This window comes from Calonectris borealis, chromosome 18 (assembly GCF_964195595.1).
Source record: "Calonectris borealis chromosome 18, bCalBor7.hap1.2, whole genome shotgun sequence".
In the NCBI taxonomy this organism is placed as follows: domain Eukaryota; kingdom Metazoa; phylum Chordata; class Aves; order Procellariiformes; family Procellariidae; genus Calonectris; species Calonectris borealis.
Genome location: NC_134329.1, coordinates 3,770,594 through 3,793,080, shown reverse-complemented (window position 1 = coordinate 3,793,080; position 22,487 = coordinate 3,770,594). Strand labels below are relative to the sequence as shown.

General features: G+C 41.6%; 1 protein-coding gene across 3 annotated transcripts in view; it reads left to right on the top strand.

Annotated features, from left to right (window-relative positions):
* TAOK3 (TAO kinase 3) overlaps window positions 1-22,487 on the top strand; it is a 93,958-nt gene that overhangs the window by 58,511 nt on the left and 12,960 nt on the right. For all 3 annotated transcript variants that reach the window (XM_075167262.1, XM_075167263.1, XM_075167264.1), the window contains 3 exons: window positions 5,678-5,845; window positions 8,744-8,950; window positions 18,855-18,989. In XM_075167262.1, coding sequence (XP_075023363.1) covers window positions 5,678-5,845; window positions 8,744-8,950; window positions 18,855-18,989 — 510 coding nt within the window. The remainder of the gene's footprint in view (window positions 1-5,677; window positions 5,846-8,743; window positions 8,951-18,854; window positions 18,990-22,487) is intronic.

Sequence of the window (22,487 nt, the reverse complement as noted above, 5' to 3'; positions counted from 1 at the left end):
TCTTTAAACATGATGCTCAAAAGTCGAACTACTGGAGAAAAGTAGAAATAGGCTGTGTAGTAAAACAGTTATACTGTTGAGTGAGGAGTTATTTGGGGGAGCAGCCCAGCACCCTGCTCCTCTTACACCCCATAGCTCTGCAGAGGTTACATTTGTGTTAGAGAACTTGCGAGCCTCATGGGATAGTAGTGCGAGTAACGAGTTTTTTAGCTGAAGGAAGGACCTGTCAGCAGGAGGGGGATAGAAGGATTTAATATTGATTTTTATTTTCTTATTAATTTTTTTTCCAGGACAATGCTGTACATACTTTAACTGAAAGTATTATCAAGGACAAACAGGTCTAGAGCTAGGTTAGCTAAATCTGTGCTGCAGAAGTGCATTCCAACCAATAGTTTTCTGTGTAGGTAGGACTTAGGAGCGTGTTTCCCACTGCTTTGATGAAGAAGGAATTTTCACCAGCCTCTCTGCTATACTGTGCTGTCAGTAGGATGCCCTGAATTGTGACCGTGCTGCACTATGTGGTCAGAGCAGACAGTAATGAGGGAGGAAACTGGAGGCAACCCTGTTTTCCCTCTAAATGGGGGCAGAGAGAGTGGAGAAACTATAACTTGGTGCAGCTTGTGTGAGAGTGAAGACCTTTTTGGAGCAGTTACGCACTTTTGTGTAAAGTAATGTAACTTGTTAACTTGCTGATGCTCCTTTTTTTTTTCTTCTGCTTACCCTCCCCAGTAAGGAAAAATGTTATTTTTCTGTTGTGTAACAGGCAATACTTGCTACTAAGCTGATACGCAATTTCAGTAAGGTTTAAGGCTTGTAATTTGCTACAGGCTTTCTCTGTGGAAGTGATAGAAAAATCTAAAAAGTCATTTTAATTGCTACTCAAAATCTAGACTTAATCAGTCTTCATAAGATGCATAGTCAATAGCAAATCTTTTGCAGATCTGGTAGTACTTTGAGAATTATACTCCACATGATCAGAGGATTGAGCTCTTAATAAAGACTTACAGATAGTGGCTGATTATTTAAAGCAACATGGGTATTAGAGATGGAATGAGACTGGGTGACCTATGTATATCTTCTGGCCAGAGCAGGGTTGTTCTGTGTGGGGTGCTCTGACCTGTCCTGTCTTGTCTTTTTTTGACAGACACAGATGAATTTCAGGAAGGTTATCTTGACTTTTTTTCTCTAGTGATGCTAATGTGAGCATGATTAATTCTTCATCTGTTCATACCTTTTGAATATGTATCTTTTCATGATCTTTCTGCCTGATCCCAGTTCAGGTCTTGGTTTTGCTCTATTCTTGTAAATCATTCATTTGGGCCTTTCTGATCCACTTTTTGGTTTGGTTTTTTTTTTGTTTAAAGTTCCTCTGGCTGGACGGGCATTTCTGGCACTAATACGCGTATCACGAAACGTTACTCCAGGTGTGGTTACACGGGAGCTGGTAAAGGCTGGCTCGGCTCGGCTCTGTGGTGTTACAATAGGAGGTTTTGATGCTGTGTTCTTTTGACTGCTGTGTGGTGCAGAAGTCCTAATGAATTTATTGATTAGTGCCAACTGTAGATCCCTCTTCGTATTATTACTTACCAAACATACTGTGCATCTATTTTTTTTTGTTGTGTATTTCCAGACATCATATTTTTTTCAACTTCTTTCTCTAGTCATGCAGTGTTGTATTTCTATCTTTGTTTCCGATCTCCATTTTCCAGTCATTTCTTTGTCCTAGATGGATTTTGAGCAATTCCTCTTGATTCATTAACATCTTGTAATGTGTTTGCTTCTTTATTCATGCATCATACTTAGCTGTTAAAAGTAGCACTAAAGGATAGGCCTAGGTTAACTTCTTCCCCTAATCGAACCACCAAAATCAAAAGTTGTTTCTATTCCTTTTAATAGTTTCTATACTGAACCCAATTAATTAGAACTTGTTTTGGAAATAACTGTATCATTTTTGAAAGTGCCTTGTACAGGTTCATAATTGCCAAGAGCATGTAGGAGGGGGACCTGTGCTGGGAGTGATGTGTCCAGAGTTTGCCAAAGTTCTGTCACGGAATTGTAACTCAGTTCCAGTTTAAGTCATTGGGTTTCAATTTACCCGAGAAGTATAGGAACTGCTTGTAACTCCAATGGCTTTGTGTTTGGGAAATTCAGGAGCAGCCTTCCATTAGAAGGTAGGGATGTGTGAAATCCTGTCCAGCCCCTTTTCCATCAGGCTTTTTTTTTTTTTCCCCTTTAAGTATTTCCTTTCTTTAAAATTGATTAGTGGCCCTGCTATTCCTCTGGTTGCCGTACATAGCTGCTAGTGAGAATTGCATGGCATGCTGCTGTTCCACACCAGGTAAACAGGACTCAGTTTTTCCTTAAATATTTGAGCAGAGGAATTGCCAGCTCCATTGAGTGTTTTGCTTAATTTCCACAGTAGGTTAGATTGCAGCTCTGTGTCTACCTGACAGCCTTTTCATGCTGATTTTTGTTCTAAGGCTACCATTCAGCCTTTGTTTTATGGCTTCTCTTGTTGCTCTTTCAGCTCAGTAAAATGCATTATCATGGATGTTTCTGAGCCCTTGGTTCTTGAGGAGAGAAATCGAAACCCTGCACTCTTTACTGAACAGCTAGCTTTGCGCTTGCTTCTGTCCTTGCTTTAAGCCTGGACCATATAGAATATTTATGCCTTATGCCTTCACTCTCCAGGTAGAGGCTGATGAACGAGCTTGTTTGTACTCTCTCTTCGGCGCCTGGTATATTTTTTTTCCTGTGATACATTTGTGCTGTGGCACATAACCAGCGTTTTGTTCTCTGGTTCTGCTTGCAGCAGAACTGCCTGACAGGCCTTTGACCAGCTAATAGGTTTATGTTGTGGGTTTCAGAGTGATTCATTCATGTGGATTGGCAGCCTTTCTGCTCTCTAGGAATGGTGTAAGTTCATTGACGGATATGATTTCTGAGTACCTTAGGTTGGAGTCTGTGCAAACAATTGGAGCTGAGATCCTATTCTTAAATCGTGTATATTCAGTCTTTTATTTGGTTTTAGACTTTCAGAACAGTACCCTAGGTGTTGCCTCCTGCAGTAGCTCTCCCTAAAGCTTGTTAGATTGTAAGATTGAAGATCTTTTTGTCTTTTGAGGATTTTTCACTTGTGTACAGTAAACACGGATAGGGCAAATTTTTGTGGCCACATTTTCTTAAAGGGAACTGAATTTTAAATGAGATGTTTGAGAATTATTTCAGTTTCAATTCACTATCCCAGATGAAAATAGTCAAATTACTGTAGTGATATTAAAATGCAGTTGAAATCTAAAAAAAAGAAACAAAACAACAACCAAAACTTACTAATATTTTTCACTTTTAAAATTAAGAGCAATTATAAAATTTGTTTTAAAACTTTTCCCCTGTTTTTCTCAGCTTGCATGACATTCCCAGGAGACTTGAGTTCTGTTAGTCGCTCTTCCAGCCAACTGGCTACCTGCCTTTAGACTAATCTCTTCCTCCCTTTGAGTCGGTTTGGTTTTTTTCTTGCAGTTTGGAGAAAGTGTACAAATTAACTCCTTTCAGCCATCGTTTCTTAATGTTGCACAGTACCTCGCAGAGGGGTGCATACATCTTTTATATGTAATTTATACAATTAGATAATGCAAGTAAGCAGTCAGAATTGTATTCACATTATGCAAGAGCCTTTTGGTTTGATTTTCACTTTTGTGCATCTGCCCTGCAGCTTCCATGTGGTCTCATTCTAATATTTGAGTCGTGATTGAATATGAGGCCTGTAGTCTTTCCAGTGAAATTAGTATTTGCACTGTTAAAGAATATGCATAAACAAGTAGACACTGGACATATAGGATGGATTTAAGTTCAGGATCATTGATCCAAATACATTACTGCTTTCTAAAAATCATCTACAATGAGATAAAAACGGTTACTCTTTTTCTAATTGTAGATAAGCTGCAGGTTGTTACTGTTTACAGAGAAATAAATGGTGGTTATCTGTGTTGAGGAGCAGAAATTATTCATTTTGCTTTTGTGTTAAATGATGTTTGGTACTTTTAGCTATAATTCAAAAATAAACATCATCACTACTAGCAAAAAATTGATACTGAAATGACTAGCTGTCCTCATTAGCAAAACTCAAATGTACAACAGTTTGAATTCAATTAAAAACAAGAAATAAGCCTGTGGCATGATACTTTGTTTATTTACAAATCATTAAAAGAAGATCAGCTCATCCTTTCAACTTTTTTATACGCAAGACTCCTGTTTTAAGGAGGACTGGCTTTCATGCATGGGTTACTGCAGTTACAGTTGGATGTATTAGCTCTTGAACTTGAAGGATGGCATCACATCTAAGGTAGAGATGCTGTTCCCTGTCCTATGGGACCCTGAGTTCACCAGGTATGGAAAGAGCTGGGAGGCCAAGCGGGCAGACCTGACCCTCCTGAGAATTTCTTTGCAGGTAGGGCCCAGCGGTGGAGGCTCTCTAACAAAAGACCATTGTGGCATTTGCATTGCAGGGTAGAGAACACTTTCTTCCCATTCCTCTCTTTCATTGTTCATGTTTCTAGAAATGTGCAGGTGATGATGTTTGTGCCTTCAGGCCATCTCCTGTGATACATATTAAGCAACATACCCAACTGCAGTGATGCCAGAATTTTGGCAAGCGTATACTCAGACTGTCTACTTTAGTCAAAGGTTAAACAGGAAAGCTGCAAGGCTTTCATACTTTACTGCCAGTTGTACAGTTCAGGAGAACGTATCTGATAAATCAGAGAAGAGTCTTTAATCATGTACTTAAATTCCATTGAAGAATTTAGTGTTAAATCTGCTTTAAAACCGGTGCTTCTAGTATATCCTTAGCAGGACTTAGTAAAAAACTGACTTTACTTTAACTCTGGCTACAAATGCTCTAAGTACAAACAAACCTTGCGGTCTTCTTACTGGTTTTATGTATGAATCAGAATAGACAGATGCAGCATAAACCTTTGCATGTAGCTTAAGCAGGTAGTCTTGCATAATCAGGATTGATTCTTCTTTGTTCTTTATGCGTTTTGTTCATTTTAAAGTCCTGTGCCTTGTAAAGTTTGAAGTGGCACTGTCTTGTACCTTGTACACCTCAAGTGAATGAGCTCAGGAAGGGACGAATTAGCTGTTGCCTAGAGAGCTCAGAAAACCTGACCTGGTCCAGACTGTTTTACTCCAGCCAGAAAAGTGAATCGGGGAGTTAGGGCTAAAGAGAGCTTGTGAAGGGTCAGCCGGCGCTCACACCTCTCCTTCCACTACCCATTTTCTCTCACTACTGATGTGCCTGTGTGCATGTGTACACGAGTTTTAAGTAGTGAAGTGATTTTTTGCCTCACTTCTCTGTATGCTACATTTAATTGAGTTCTGTGCTTACGCAGATCTTCTGACTTTTGCACAAAACATTTTGCAGTCTACGCTTCAAAACTCAGTGCATAGCATGATCAGTTTGGTTATTTGACGTAGTGATGAGTACGGTCAGTGTAATCAGTGCTGAGTGTGTTTGGAGTCTTTCATAGTGGGTATTACTAATTATTGAATATGAACAGACCGATTACTGAATACAAACTGTCATTTCAGGTGTCTCTTAAAAAAAGTCATTGTGTCCCTGTTTTTACATCAAACATACTAGTGTCTGAAACCATGTGTTTTATTTCCTTTAATTTAGCATGATTTTGTTCGCCGAGACCGACCACCAAGGGTACTAATAGACCTCATACAAAGGACAAAAGATGCAGTACGTGAACTGGATAACCTTCAGTACCGGAAAATGAAGAAAATCCTTTTCCAAGAGACACGGAATGGCCCACTGACAGAGTCTCAAGAAGAAGAGGAGGTACTTTTATTTTGTTACCTCATTTGCACTGTTACAAATAATTTTAGGGCAAGTGAGATGTTCCTGTCCTTAAGGGGGCAGAACAAGCACAGCCTAGGTGAGGATGCAATCCATGTTGTTGGAATATTGTCTCGATCAGCAGAGATATAGGGTAGGATACTGAGTGACAGTAGCCTTTACTCGGTGTTAGATGTGCATTTATTGGCAACTTTGAAACTTTGGGTTTTTTCAAATGGTGGCCTTTCTTCTGAAAGCTTTAGGGAAGAAACTCTTTGGAGGGAGATTCTCTGTGAGAAGAAAGTGGCTCACAGCCTGTGTGAAGGAGGGTCTGTTGACAGTCCAAGCTTTTCAGTCTCAGAAGCACAGTCAAGACCACTTCATTAGTGTTAATATTTTTTCAATTATCATAACTTTATTGTTAAGTAATTGGCCTATCATGAGCTGAAAAACAAATCACCAAATTGGTAAGATTTTTTTTTTTTTTAAATTCCTAAAGAAAAAAGATTGAAGACATAAAATTCAGCTTCAGTTTAAATCTTACAATAAACAACCCACTTAATCAGTGTATGATAATTGACACTAACTGTGGCTTAGAGAAGGAAACCAGTCATTTTTCAACTGATGAGATGAGATGGAAATTAATGTCATTTGGTGCAGGCACATTGGATAAATAAATCCGTGGCTGGTTCTCAACAAAAAAAATAGGCAAGGTGATGTTTATACTCCTTTTTGCGGTGGTATAGCAAGGTAATACGCAGTGAGATGCCCAAGTTCAGCATATATTCGAGGACTCGGTTTTGAGGTTTGCGTATGTCAAATGTTCCTTTAAGGCTAAACTAGAGCTCCGGTTTAAGAAATGGGCGAGCCTGGGCGTCAGGTAGGAGAGCATACAGGAGGAGGGGATGGGCACTTAGCACTGTCCTTCATGTTGAAGGAGATGCACAGGAGCACGAACAGCAACCACTGTGATTAAAGCTACAAAGTGCTTCTGTTCTAACCCTCCAGCTAGCCAACTTCTAAACCTGGAGCTTAGTTGTTGGGGAGGGAGAGGGGGGGGTTATCAAATTTTTGCACTGAAACCTTCAAGCTTTGTCCACCTATGTGTGAAAAGCTGTTAGGAGAGGGACAGGGTAGGAAAGCACAAGGGAATGTGTTTCCCACTGGTCTGTTCAGCAGATCCAAGCTCAATAGCTAAGTGGGATACATGTGGTAGTAGTTGACTCCAAGGTGTATCTTCTGTTTCTCCTGTCCCCATCTCTCAAAAAAGGGGGAAGAAAAGGGATTGTATCTCTAGGAATTAACACTCTCATAAAGCTCACACTCTGCATGTGCACAGCATGCTCTGCACTGCATTTTACCACTGAGCTTTTGTACCACAAAGTAAGGTTGTATGCTCGTGTGTATCACTAACTTGGCAGTGAAAGGAAAACATAGCACTTGCTTCAGTTACAACTTAACTGGTTAAAGAAGCTGCTCAACTGTAAATGCCAAAAGGTTCCTTTTTCTACCTTAGAAAGTCTAAGGTGGAAAAGGAGCATTACAAATCTTTAACACTCAAAATACTACTAATGCTTTCCTCAGAGCTCTTGCAAGAAAGTTAAGGTCATTTGAAAAGTATTCAAGTCAGGAAGTCAATGTTAAGGTTGCATATGCAATGTCATCTCTGTCCTTCATTAATTACATAGCCATATCCTCATCTCAGATGCTTCATTATGTTATTTCTTCTGCAACTTTATATAAGCATTCTGGAAATATTTTCCTGTACATATGTTCTCTGTAAAATAGTATTATTTTGGATTTTAAGTGCTGTTACACAGGCTCTGAATGATCTGCTGATTGCTTAAAAAATAATCATACAATCAAATACAAATCTGTCAAGTCTGTCAATTTTATCTTTCTGTTGGTTTCCAACAAAATGAGTACCCTGTTAATTGATTTGTAATGTAATTCTCCCCAAGCTCACTTTGGAGGCCAGGACAAACTGGGTGCAGTAGCAAGCCATTCATTTTGGTGAGTCAAGGCTGTTTCAGACCAGGAGCTGAAGGATGTTTGGAGTTCTCAGTCCTCACTATGAACTCCTTGCAAGTCTCTTCAGTGCCACTAATTAATTATAAAGGACTCCATAAATTCTCTCAGTCAGTCCAGACTAAGCACATATTCTGGGATTACTGAGCTGGTATAAGTATGCAACAAGAAAAAAGGATGCTAACTTCTGATATTTGTCTGTAGAATCAAAAATATGTCCTATACGAGGAACATTTATTTACATATTTCTAAGTAGATCACAACAGTTTTAATCATTGTAATAATGTAGGCTTTTCTGAGTCAGCTGCTTAAAGGTGAATGAAGAATTTACCTTGGCTGAAAACACAAGGTCAGAGGGATTTTTAGCTTAACAAAATGTAATTGCTGACTGCTTGGGACATGGAGGTTAAAACCTCTACACCTGTTAAGCACCATGTGATAGTTATCAAGTCATAAACAAATGGGTTCATTATCTTACACCTTTTCTGATTCACAAAATGCATTGTAGCATACCCTTACTTGGAACATTGTTTTAATACAAACTTAGATTGCTCCTTTTAGTTACGAGACTCCTTCCACCAGCCATCCATTATTCCTGGATGTCTCCTATTCAAGCCCAGACTTAACTGATAGGTGGAAAAAAATGGCTTGATGCCTGATATAGTAAGATTGCAGGGGGAAAGGCAAAAGCTAACTGCCCTATATGGAGTATTTCATAACCCAAGCAGCCTTGAGAAACCTAGTTGCCAAAATAATGAGCAAAGAACCTTTAACTCTGCAGAGTGGCCTTTAAAACAAACTTTGGGCACTGCAGGCACGTGCTGGGCAGGTGATCTCATGCAGTATTTGTAACTGATGCCCCTTGTTTTATAGGACAGTGAGCATGGATCAAACCTGAGTAGGAAGATGGACAGTCTGGGCAGCAACCATTCCATCCCAAGTATGTCTGTGAGCACAGGCAGTCAGAGCAGCAGTGTGAGCAGCATGCAGGAGGTCCTGGATGAGAGCAGCCCTGAACTGGTCATGATGCATAGTGACGAGAGCACAATTAATTCCACTTCCTCCGTTGTTCATAAGAAGGTATGTTCTCTGGTGCTCTCCATAGCTTCCTGCCGTCCCTGCTATTGCTCACGTTGGCTCACCCGCGTGGGGCCCAACGATCAGTGTGCTGTGGTCTTGTGCTGAGCCATCTGCTGAGAGCAGGAGCTGGTGCCGGGCTTGCCAGAATCAAGTTCTGTGGTTTTTTTCTTTAAAAGCTAAACCGCATTTAAATAACCTCTGAAAATTAAAAAGAGGCCGCTGATGAAAGGTAGCACTGTCAGTGTCTAGGCAGGGTTCACGCAGACTTACTGCATGCCTCCTTACCCAGCCCCGCATGTGCACTTCTTCATCTCTGCTTCTAACATCAGTCCTTGTTTCCTTGTGAATGATTGTACTGTGTTACGTAGTATGGTGACAAGTGGTCGTAGCAGCTAAGCTAACCATTTACCAGTCACAATGTATGATTAAAATCTGCTTGCACTTGGATTTCCCTCATGAGAAGTGGAAGTGTGCAGAACTTTGGACCCTTCCCACGAGGTACGTTTTGAGTCAAGTTCCACTGAATGCTTTTCTGCTCTTTTGCTGCATGTTGTGATCTGTTGTTGCCTCTTGTTTTCTTAGCTAGATATCCAGCTAAAGTTGTCTAGCTGTAACTTAGCATATAATCTAAGATTGTTTGACTAAAATAGTTTTGGCTTGGCCTTAGCAGTGTCATTTGCTAGTGGGCAGTAAAATATAGGTTGTTTGTGTGATTGCGTTTGCAAAGAGCTTCAAAGTGTATGTATGCTTTTTGCCAGAGGAGCTAAAACATTACAGCAGCATGAAAAGTATGAATATCTCATTTGTAGGGTTACAGCAAAGCCTGGTTCTAAATAACTAAATATTTGTAAGCCATTTTCCCCATTTTTGTGTAATTGAATATTGAAGCGCTTATAAAAGGGAGCTCTCAGGAAATTTTGTTTTCAACAGAAGATTGCCTTGCATATTTAAAGATGCTGGCAGATAAGTTGCATAAGTTTCAGGGGTTTGCATCTTTCTCAAATACATTTGTGGTAGCACCTTTTGAGAGAGACCCTTCTCAAAAAACAGTGGTAGGTACAAAATGCCAGCCTGAGGAACCATCTTAAATGAGGAGCAGCACAACTGATTGTATGTTCTGCGTGGTTATAGTTGGAGCTTTTTCTCATTTTGTGTAGGCTTCAGAAATGTGTATTAATTTTGATTTTACGTTGTTAAGGAGTCATATTTACGTATGCATTAAAATAGAAGTTTGAGGAATTGATTTACACAATAGTCATACATTATAATATTACTGACTGATCAGTGTCATTACAGTTGATGAAAACAAAATGTGAGCCACTCCCATCAGACATAAATTGCATTTGTGAAAGAAGTAAAGTTCCTGCTTGTTTTAAGAATAATATTTCATTTTGTAGGGATTGTATGACACTTCTAAAGTACAAATACGTGAAGATTTCTGAGGCTGTGAATTCAGTCCTCTTAAACTTCTGCGTAGCTGTTGTTTTCTTGAGATGAAGACGTTCTGTTGAGTAGAATGCATAAACACAGAAGTTTTTGTTATCTGGATTGGAAAAACAGGGTCTCATGTACACTTGTAACTGAAGTATTGTAAAAGAAATCACCTGTAGATCACTTAACACAGGTGTTTTAGGGTAATTTTGGAAGCAAAAAACCCAGACCTGCACTGATGGTCTTTACAAAATAGTTAAAAATTGGGTGTGATTACTGATTCTTGCAGTGGAGTAGATACCTTCTCAATTGGCAAATGTTACCTTCCGCTGTATGTACACATAAGGTAACTTCAGACTATGTGTAGCAGGACATATTCCAGTGTGCAAATATATTGTTTTAATTTAGTACATGATTTTTTATTCTCTGTTACTTTGGAGAATGCAGTTTTAAATGGAAAACTGCTTCGTGTATATTCTGTATATATTAATACATGTGAAAAGACTACAATTGGAACAGGACATTTCAGGGGGGTTATATACACATACATCCCACTGTATTTTCAAGGTTAAGTTCCTTATTCTGAAAATACTTCAATTTGTCTTTGTGCTTGCTTTAACTATCTTTCGGTAAACTGTGATGAAGTTGATCCACACAACTTGATTTTGTTCTAGCAGGTGAGAAGTAGGGAGTGCTGAGTTTGGTAGCACTCTGGAGCCTAATCACAAACAAAATGGAAAGAACCTGGGGTTCAAGTTTAAATTAAGCTTTTGTTTTGCATTTAATCAGCCTTTAAAGGCTAAAAAGAAAATACTGATGAACATAATTAGCCAGCTGTCTCCATTATGTGGGCATAGGGTCACATACGAGATTGTTTTGATATGGGTCAAATCGAAGTGTTGTGTAAAATTATGGTATTCCACAAATGTGTTAATTAACAACCTCCGGATGTACCAGACTCTGTAAAGTGACCAGGATGGCAAAATTGCCTAGACTGTTGATGTTTTCTAAGGCTCAATGCTCTCAGTGTCAGAAGCCTTTTGATTTCTTTGGACTACAGCCCCAGAATGTCATGTGCAATTGTAAAATGTAGGATGAAAAAGCCTGTGTCATGTGTGAAATATAGTTTCCAGCCTTCAGTGCTTCAGACCGCTGCCTGGTGCGAAGAGCCAGTCTGGAGTGGCGTTTACTTGGTGTAATTCAGGAGCAGACCTCAGGCTCTCGCAGCATCACCTGTGTAGTGCTAGGCTGGGAGAAGCTTCGAGCATCCCCATCTCCTAGCATCTATGCTGTGATCAACTACTCTGAGACAGAGGGAAAGCGTAAGAAACTCATGCAGCGTAAGGCTGATGTAGTAAAAGCATTTGTAAATGCTTTTTTTATTTTTTTAACAGCTGCTAGCTGGCTGTAACTTCCAAAAAATGTTTTGTGGTCACAGAGTAAGTGAAATGACCTGCTTCTGATCTCGTTAACTTTCACTGGCTATACGAGTTAATGATAGCCAAGATGCTTGGGTTTTGCCTGACAGAGAATAGTATTCATAATAAATCCTCCATGAAAAGCAGGCACAGCCTCACTCCTTCCACAAAACAAAAGCTTTGGGGCAGCAGTACAGCTTCAGCTTTCTAAACTTGTGCTTAGAACAAAGGTGACTGCCACCTGTCAGCAGAGTAAGACTAGTAGAATGGAAGAAAAATCCTTGGACGGGAAGAAGATAATAGTAATAAAAAGCCCTAGCTGAATGTGTAGCTTTTAATATAACTTAGTTTATAGTTGTGTCCTAAACTCCTGGGAGGAAAAAAATTGCAAAAATGTCTGCTACTCAGGCAAGAAGCCTACATCCTCCTTTCCTGGGATCGCAGTCCATCCTTAGGATCAAAGACTGCTTCCTCAGGAGGATGCCTTAATTGCCAGCAAATTCTTTACAGGAAATTCAGATGTCCAGCTTGGATGAGCTGTCCTGCTAGGAACTTTTCCTTGCCCTTTGCAGGTTTCAGATTGGTGACATCCCCCAGGTAAGTCTCAATATGATCAGTGTAAGAGTTTGATTTTCTAATGTCTCTTTTGAAGACAGTTAACATAACTGTGCTTCTCCATCCAAGGATCATCTTACCTACACACACGCATTCTCATGTCCATCTCCTGTTGGGAGCTAATTCAGTTGTTCAGCTGCACAGGTTGAGAACTGAAGAGTAAATGAGAGCTCTAGTGCAAACCCAATTGTATCTGAGAGCGCAAAAAAACAAGACAAAATGGGGCAAGGAGTTAAACTCCAAATACACTGTGCTTCAAAGACACATAACCCAGATTTTAAAAGCAGATAGGTATCAGTTAATTCATCTTAAAATGAGGATGAAGATTTTGGCTCCCTAAGAATATAGGCATCAGCTGATGTATCGTAGGTAGTCTGTCATCTGCTGTGTTCAACTGCTGGTATATGTCAGTGTGTGTACAGGTGGCTTCCCAGAAATATTATTTTGTTGTCCTAAATGAATATGCCAAGTGGTAGGATTTAGAATGCTCCCACATGGTATTATTTCATTTCCAAACTTTATAATAGTAAAAAAGGTTGTTCTCTTTTAATCTAATAAACAAAAAGCCAGTACGGTATTGTTTTGTTCAACTGCAGTACAGAGTTGTTGCTGTTACTTACTTCAACCTTAAAATCATCAGTACTTATGAAGATGAAACTTGGGCAATAAAAATGTCAGGGAAATCTTCTGATTAAAATCTAGTTTAATAAAAGGTTGAAAAGGGGATGTTCATAGTTGATCATCACAAATTCTTGCCCAATAACTGTAATAAAAACATACTTCTGTAATAACTGTCGCAACTTGAGTGACTTTCCAAATCCATTAAATAAACCTGCCGTGTCGCCTACCACTGCCATGATTAATATGCAGCATTCATGCTGATTCTGTGGATGGAGAGTGCTCTGGCATGGCGTTTCTACATGAGTTACAGCTGAGCCAAAGCTGAGGGTGTTTTCCTACATATCAAGATTTATGATTCATACTTGGAAAAGATGTTGTTTTTATGAGATGTAAAGGATATTTAGGTAATGACTTACTGAGTTTTGGCTTGCATGTGCTGGCAGTGATGACCCCTCACGTACCTTCTGGAATCATGTCAGGCAGGTTGGTGACATGAAGTCTTTGCTTGAAAGACCCTTGGTACTCTGTAGATTATCAAGGCATTTAGTGCAATGTATTAAAATGAACGATGGCACACTGTTGTTTTCCTTGCTCTTCAAATTCTTAGAAGGAAGGGATTTGCTGCATTTCCATTAAAGTCCTTACTTATGGCTCAGAAATTGCCTTTCCTATTTGTCTAGGAGACTGGCAGTCCTTTCCAGTTAGTGAATCCTCTTGTGTAAACAGTGTTTGTGAAGGTTTTTATTTGGTGTGCGTAACAAAAAATGCAGTGTGAAGGTGAATGTTCCTTTTGAGGTGAAAGTTTGGATGTTTCAGCTTTAGGCTAGTCCAATGTGATCCGAGTTTGCAGTATGTTAGTTTCTAAATCAGCTGCTGAAGACGATGGGACTCCTTTCTCTGTATTTTGTTAATTCTTGTGTTTGATGCTTTGTCAGTGCAAGGGTTGCTTCAGCCACATGACAATATAATATACTGAAAAAATGTAAATATCAAATGCAATTTATAGGTCTGTCTGCCCGGTTTTGCTGTGATTAAAATCAGAAGCAAAATTCTCATTCACTTTTTTTCTTAGGAAATTATTTTTTTTTCTGTAGGAAAAAAATCAACTCCTGTCTACCTACTGAGTTGTCTTCTGGTTGCTTCTATAGCTTGCTTGTTCCAATTGTCTTCTGAGCAGGTATTTTATTCACCTAGGCAGTTCTGTTGCAGCAATGTGTTTGTGTGGGGTTTTTTTTCCCTTTGTTCCCAAAACAAAAAATTGTCTGATCAGTGTAATTATTAAGTGTTATCCAGAAGGAGTCTAGTCAGAGTATCTTGAACGTAAAATGGAGTTACTGTTAGCAACATGCTGTTAGTGTTGCTCTTAAATGCATGGCAACAGTGTTGAGCAGATATTCCTGAAATGTTGCGCTGGTGTTGGGGGCAGGGGATGGTAAAGCCCTTTTTTCAGTGAGGAGGATGAAAAGACTGTGTGGTACAACTGGCATGGGACTCTAGAGAGCAAAATTCAGGTTCTTACCCTGTCGGGTGACCTTGGGCAAGACTCATTGGTTTGAGCAGAAACCCACGAGCATTGTAAGATGTTCAGACGGTACCACTGGTAGCCATTTAGATATCCAGCTGGAAACCACTTGAATCAATTTGTGTCTGAGCAAATGTTCTCACTGCTTCTCTGTATTTCTATTTAACCAGAGATTAGCTTCCACAAGAACAATTTTTTTTTTTTTTTTTTAGGTTGCCTATTAATCCATAATATATATAGGAGTCCTGCTTTTTGGCTTTTTCATTGTTTTTGAGAGACTTATTCTTTAGCATGTCTTAAGTAACAGGAAGCTCCACCAGCTGTCTGATCAGATAATGCTGTAGAAATGTTTGAGAGTTTTTGTCCTGGCAAATATGAACAGCAATTTCAAAGCCAACACGCAGCCAAATACCCCCATTTGTTGTGATCAACCTGAAAACTGTTTATGTAGCAGATAATACAGTCAGAAGAACAAGTGATTTCTTTAGTAGGAAGCTGAAGACTCTAGATTGTTGACCCTAATCAGAAGGATTTTAATGGTTTAATGTGAGTTGTGATCTGAGCATGCCTGAAATTATATTCATAAGGTAAATATTGCAATAAACACAGAAAACAGATGGAAAGTGAAATATGCATGGAAGCTATGTTACTTTAAAAACAAACCAATGTTTGAACTGCAGATCTAGGGCTGACCCAAACTTGATGAGTTTTTGGGGTGCTTTCGATCACATTTTACTTACTGAGTAACTTGAGCTGAGGTGACAGTTTTGCATCTCTGTTTCCCACAAATCTGGAGCTAAAAGTTTGAAACAAAATTTCCTGATTTGTGCCAACATCTGAAAGGAGATATGATTGCAGTGGGAGAAGAAAATAAAATAAAAAGAGCAGAAATCTATTTTCTGGGTTTGTAGGTAGATGTCTGTTGTAGTAGCCATCAGTCATATTGAGGAAGGTTGGTGCAGATATGGCTACTCTTAGGTTTATTTATCTTACATGTCTCTATTTACTAGCAGTCTCTGAGGTAGTGTAACTTGCTAGATTTGGTAACTCTTCACATCAAGTGATTTTATTTCTGGTAGCATGACAGCTTTTCTGAAAAATGTTTTGCCTATTAAGGTTGCATGGGCTTATTTGAGAGTTAATAGTTGTTGCCTGCCTGATGCAGAAGCCTCAGATCCCAGATTAAGGGGTGCCAAGGACAACCACTGAATGTTTTGTCCGCTTGAAATTGGTCCTTTTGCTTGCTCAGTTGCAAAGGAATTTTCCCATTCCTTGCCTAGCTCAACTTGAAATGGAGAATGCAGTTAATTCACATTCCTGAAGGGCAATTAGATTCTGCTGTGAGCTTCTTATATGCACTGGAGTAACTAGAAGTCCCATAAAACAAGACCAGGATGACATTCTGCCCTCTAAGAATCCACCTCTTCAGTGACAAAAAGTAACCCTCAGATTAATTTTCCTATATAAGAAGTAATTACAATTTCAACTTGCCATTTTAGGTGGTGTTTTGGAGAAATCTAAATGCCCATTTTAAAAGTCTTCTCCCCTCCCTCCGCCCCCAGTGATTTGCTGCTTCTCTGGTTTTAATATTTGACATTCACTCTGGCATATTAATGTGATGGAGAGAGGGAAGATGTCCAGGGATTGGGGTATTGCTAGCAGACCTTAGGAATCTTTACATTCACATGTGCTGCTGCAGGCTTTGTGTATGAGCATGGGTAATATTTGTCCTGTTTCCACCTTAATTTCATACCTACAGTAGAGAAGTAGTAGCTCTTGTGTACTATCATTTCTCTTCAGTCCTCCATGGTTCAGATGGGTAAGTCTTGTATGGATCTTGACCACAGGACTTTTTTATTGAGCTTTATTTTGTATATGAAGTGCTCCAGTTTCAACCTGTAACAAAGGAGTTCCCTTTTGCAGTTGCTGACTCCCTTCCCCTTGCTCCAGCTTACTTCGTACCAGTGCATTCACATGAGCCTGTGTTTGCACAAGCCCCAAACAGCCAGGTTTTTCTCTGCAGAGCTGCTTGTTGGAGAGCGAGAGGCCAAGTTCAGCGTTGCTTCTAGCACTGCCCCTTGCCTGGCTAGGGGGCTGTTGTGCCAGAAGGCTCCAAAACACATCAGCAGAAATACCAAACTAAAAGGTGGTGTTAGTAGCCAGCCCGTCCGCTTTGGGTTATCTGGGGTATCCCTGATTGTACTTCACAGATGCCTTCTTACACCTCCTTGATAGGCAAGTGCTGCAAAGCTGTAGAAAACTTGGGATTGATATTCTTCCAGTGAAGCCATGAGTCCAATTAAACTGAGTGATACTGTTAAACTTTAAACGTTTAATCAATATTTTTTTGGTATGACTATTCTAGAGCCTAAGACATACGTTTCTCAGGAAAGTGTGCAAGTCCGAGAGCCTTGCCTGTCATATGAACATGTACAAGTTGAAAATCTAAGATCAGCCCGATTGCCAGTAATTGCCCTTCTGTAACACTGCCTTCCCCCATTAACACAGTGCAACAAAAAGTCTAGTATAAGGATGACCAGTATAAAATGAAACTGCAACTTATTATGTTCTGTGGTCCTACTACTTCTGTGGAGGACTGTCGTTTTTAACTGGTTTAGCTTGTTCTGTCTCCCTCGGGTGGGTACAGAGGAGAGCCAGTGCAGGCTTGGTTCTGTGATGATCTTGGCCGTTGTGCTCTCCCTGTGTAAAGGCAAGCGAAAGGCAAGCATGGAGCAGAAATGCTCAAAATGAAGGATATGAGAAAAGGCATTGGGTTTAAAGCACTTTAAATTAACGTGTCATTCAGCAATTTTATATCAGCATTTCTGTACCTGTTTGGCTTTTGCTTGAAATCATTTACAGAATCATATTGAAAGCGGCTGAATGTGCGTGGGTCCAGACTAGAAGCAGCTAGAAATTGAGGACAGCAGAGAGGGAAACAAGTGTCTGCCAAGTGGGAAAGGAGCGTCAGTACGACAGCAGTGTCATGGAGGAGATGCTGCTCCGTATCGGCTGGTTTCTCACCGTAGGGCTTTCTGACCTTACTAGTGTCTGCTCTGGCATGGCAGGGAGGCAAAGCTGCCTCTGCTCGCCTACAAACGCCCGGTGCACGGAGGCAGCTGCTCCCTGAAAGGGTTGGCGTCTTTTATTTGCCTTTTGGCATAGGCGCTTGTAGCCTTTATTTTGCATCGCTGACAGCTGGAAACTTTGATTTAATTCACAAAGAATCTCAGTTTTCCTTCGAGTTTTCTAGGAGGTGGAACTTGAGGATGGGAGTCACGAAACTGCGGTAGATGGCAGCGTGGCAGACGTGCCAACGCCGGCTACCATCGCTGCTGCGCTGCGGGGCCCGCGCTGCTGGGCAGGCTGCGGTGGTGTCCGACGGCTGCTCCGTCCTGAAGGCGTAGCCTGCGGGTGCGCTGACTTTTGGCAGTCACCATTTCAATTAGCAAGATTGTGGTGGCGTTTTTCGCCAGCCTTTCTGGTTAGGGTCTCTCCTCTATACGCTTGACAAGAGCTCAGTTCCGTTGCAAAATTCGCACGCGCCGTTTCGCAGATGCACAGCCGCTCCTCGCAAAGCCTTGCCAGCGAGCAAGAGGGAGGTTGCACCAGGAACCATTTGTGCTAAAACCTGTGAGCTGTTGCTTTAAAAGGGGGGAAAAAAAAAAAATCCTTTGTGGGCTGTGGAGAGAAAGTGCTAGAACTGTGCAGGATCATGACTGGAAAGCAGGATCCCTGAGTGGTCACGGAGGCTTCCCTGGTCCTCTCCAGCCTGCCACGGTTTTAGCCAGGATGCTCGTCCTCCGCAGCAGATAGCAAACAGGAGACAAAGAAACCCTACTGAGGACGAACCACTCAGCAAAGGGAATGAGGCAAAATGTTGCTCTTGTGTTAAAAGGGAACAGCATCTTCTTTGCTAGACATGGAAATCACGTTTTTAATGGGATTGCTCAGTTGCAGTGCTTGAACCCGACCTTTCTGAGGAGTCCGATTGCTCTGCATCGCTTTATGCTTTTGAGTCTTTTTTTTGCACATATGTAAAACTGGAGGTTTAAAAAAAAAAAAAACCCAGCCAGGGATTCAGAAGGCATCCCGCTAGCGATCAGCTGACGCGCCGAACCCAAGCCTGCAATGTGTTGCTTATTCATTTTGTACCGTGGGAGCTGCCGGGGCTAGCAGAGAGCTGAACTATGCCTCTCAAACAGCGGCGCTTGTGCAGACAGAGGGGTGAGAGAGAGGCAGCCGCCGCAGGAAGAGCACAGCCGGACTTTCTCCTTGTTTTTATCCATTTCTGCAGGATCATGTATTTATAAGGGATGAGGTGGGCCACAGGGATCACAGGCCTGAGGTGCGGCCTACCCAGTCAGTGCAGAATCAGGCCCTCCACTACCGGAACCGAGAGCGCTTTGCCACAATCAAATCAGCATCTTTGGTAAGCAGCCACCCCACCCCACCCCACCCCACCCCCTCTCGCCCCCTCTCCCTCTGCAAAGGGGTCAGGAATTTTTTTTCCCTCCTAATTTTTTTTTTGTTGGCATAGCAACTGGATATTGCACTGAAAGATATTTTAGCTCTGTGTGTGTGAGATGTAAAATGTAGAATGTATTTAATTTCTGTGTATATTTCCAGTATATGCGAAATAAGCCACTTTCCTGGATGAAGTTAATATAATCTCAGATTTCCTCCCCCCCCCCCTCCACCTATCTATTTTGTTAATATGTTTATTTGCATGTGCATAAAGTGTGTATATGTGCTCGTGTGCAATATGCTTAAATGCTGTGGAGATGCAGATGCAGATGGGTTTTGAAACAATAAGATTGCTGCTTCCCAGCTGAGCTGCTGGCTGTTTTTTCATTCATTCATTTATTTCAAGCAACTGTACCGTGACTGCATTTTTCAGCTTGATCCCTAGGAAGGATTGCTGGGTTGCGATAACAGAGAGGGCTTACAGCAGGCTGTGGGCTTACAAAGAGGAGGGGGATGGGATGAATCCATCAAGATTTGTACTATTGCAAATGTGATTGCTGTGGATGCCTTTGTAGTAGGGAAAGGGGTGTGTGCTGGAAGAGTTAGTTGTCGTGCCGCCTCCCCCACCCTGCATCTGCACGGGCTGCAGTCGGTAGCAACCTTTTTGAGGGAAAGGAGTGAAAAATGGCCTTTTAAAGCTAAAATAAATGTAATCTTAAATATTTCAGCCTGATGGTATTAGTGTTCGGATGGACGGGGAGCGTTAGGAAGTACCCACTGTTTGGCCATGGCACTTGCTCAGTGCTATGACATCATCCTAGACCAACCCCGAAATTACACCAGCGAGCCCTCCCCTTCTTGTTTTACCCTGCCTGAACGGTGGTTTTTTTCCTTTGATACCACCATTTCCCGATCCCCTGAATCGCTTTGGATTTCTGCATGCACAAGACGGACAGTGTGTGTGACCACAGCTAAAGGTTGCGAGTGGAGGGAAAAAGCAGCAGCAGTGCCAGTAGCCAAAATTTTTCTGTGTGGTGGTTGCTGCTGCTAAAATCTAAAACGATGCTGTGGCATACAGACTTCTGGGCAGACACTCCATGGGCTGAGATTTGTGGGGAGCATCCGAGTTCCATCTTTTGCAGGTGTACTTCTGAGTAGCCGTAGCCCGAGTGCTTCCCAGGCTGGTGTCCCCTGCTCCCCCTTCCTTCATTCCTCCCCCCCAATTTGAAGAGTGACCTAGAAATGTGTGCATTAGAGGACTTCATGCAGCACACCTGACACAGGCAGGATCTCTGGTCTCCTGGAGACCCTCTGCCTTGTGAATTTTTCTCTTTTGTATGTGCATGTGTGTGTGCATGCACCCACTACAGTGCCAACACTGTTGCCTGCGCTGAGCAAATAAAAGTAGCATCCAGTTAGGTTGGCTGGAGAGAAGAAATGATGAATGACTTAAGTATCATACTCCAAAAATATATACAGTTTGATTGAGAAATAGATATGTGTGTTGAATATATTCATATTCTCTTACTCCCTGTGGAAAGCTGCTGCACCTTCTGTCCTGCCTTCAGCAGCAGAGTCCATAACTCCTGTCTTCCTCGAATATGTCATCCCTGGGCTACTTGGGTGGCTTGAAGCTATTGCATGGCAAGGCCCCCTTGGGAGCTGATGAAAGATGTTGGTATGCAGGTGTGGACTGTGAGGTCTTCCCAGCCCTCTAAGCTCTGGGGAAGACAGCTGATGTCCCAAGGTCACTCCTGAATCCCGTGGCAGCTTCCTGTGGGGCTGGGGCTGTGTCTACCTTAATTCCTTGGTCACGTGGATTTGCTAAATCTCTCTGCTTCGGTGACCAAATGATGATAAAGATAAAATTAATACTGGGTGGGGAAGGGGGTAGGCTTTTTGGAGGACTTTTCTTTTTTTGGTTTTCTGTGGGACGTGCTCTGATATGGAGTGTGTCTGGGCTCATGCTGGGAGGGCTTAGGGTGCACGCTTAGGTGAGCTGTACGCGCACAGCACAGTATCTTTTGGGGGGGAGGGAAGTCCCACCCGTTAGCTCGCTATGTTAGCCAGCAGGCCTTTGGAAAAGCACATGGTAGTATGTGTCATGCAAAAGCTTTGTTGTCCCCATCATATGCACACATATCCCCTTCCCAGTACAGAGGGGAGTTCCCAAAGCACCACCTTGGTACTACAGGAGGTGTTACTGTGTCCTTAGGCTCTGAGGTTATGTGGGGGGGAGAAGTTTCCCTGTTTACAACAGAAATATTTTATTTTATTTCATTTCAGTTAATCTTGTGATGGGCTTTCCCTTTAATAATCTTTCATTTCCACCTCTTCATGTTCCAAAATGGAAATCTAGAAGAAAAAATGCTAAGTTGAAACCTATTGCACAGAACATGAAGAACGCCAGCGTACGTGCTTGGGTTTGAAGTGCCGGCGTGGCTGTCGGCACACTTTTTAATCGCTGTGCGTTCGATCACCGGGGCTGGATGATGTCAGTGGGTAGTGGTGCTGAGTGCTGCTGCTCTTCTGGCCAAGGGAAAACTTCTCTCCTGCCTGCCCCCTTGTTTCCTGCTTAAATATCTGTGGGGAGGGCAAGGTCAGCCATGTAACTGATGTGGGGAGAATGACCTAAACATGTCTGAAATTTATAGTGTGAAACCAGAAATTCAGACTTTATTCATCTCTCTGTGTTAATTTACTCTTTCAATGGCATCTTGAAAAAATTAATCCTACATGAATGGGTGCTCAAGATCCCACAGTTAAAAACTAAGCAAACCAACCTGCTTTGATGATTCCCTGCATCGCTGCTACTGACCATCAGTTGGTTTCTCAGCAGCTGGGTACCGCTTCCTGGGCACAGAAGGGTTATGCAGTTGAGAGCATCAGGTGGCCTGTATTGCCGAGAATCGGAGAAAGGGAGTTCTGACCCCAAATTCAATATAGGATGATATTTGGGTGTAAAAACTTCTGCTTGTGGGATTTGCTGAACACCATCCCCCAACATGAGAGGAGGACAGCATTATAGAGGAAAAGCACCGAGTCTGGGGGCTGGGGGCTCTTCATGTGGCTTCACAGCTTTCTGCTGGTGGAGTCCGGGGTCTTGGGCCCTCAAGTCCTTGTTATTCACCTTTGGATCAGGATATTGCAGATGGAGGAAAGACTGGCATTTCTAAAAGGGTGTTCTCGACTTGGAAGTTGGATCTCTGTAAAAACAAGCTCAAGTGGTTTCAGCGAGCGTAGGGGTTACAGCCAGGAGAACTACATTAGACTGCAGATGTCCCAGTGATTTTAAGTGTGATTCCCGTGCCCTGTTGCTCTGTAAAAGCATCACATGAATAAGAAGAAAACTGGACAGACTGCCAGATAAAATAATGAAACGGGCTATCCACAAAGAAACAGATCGTGAATATAACTTTCTAGTCTTTCAGCGATGCTTTGATATTACTCAGGTTAAAAAAAA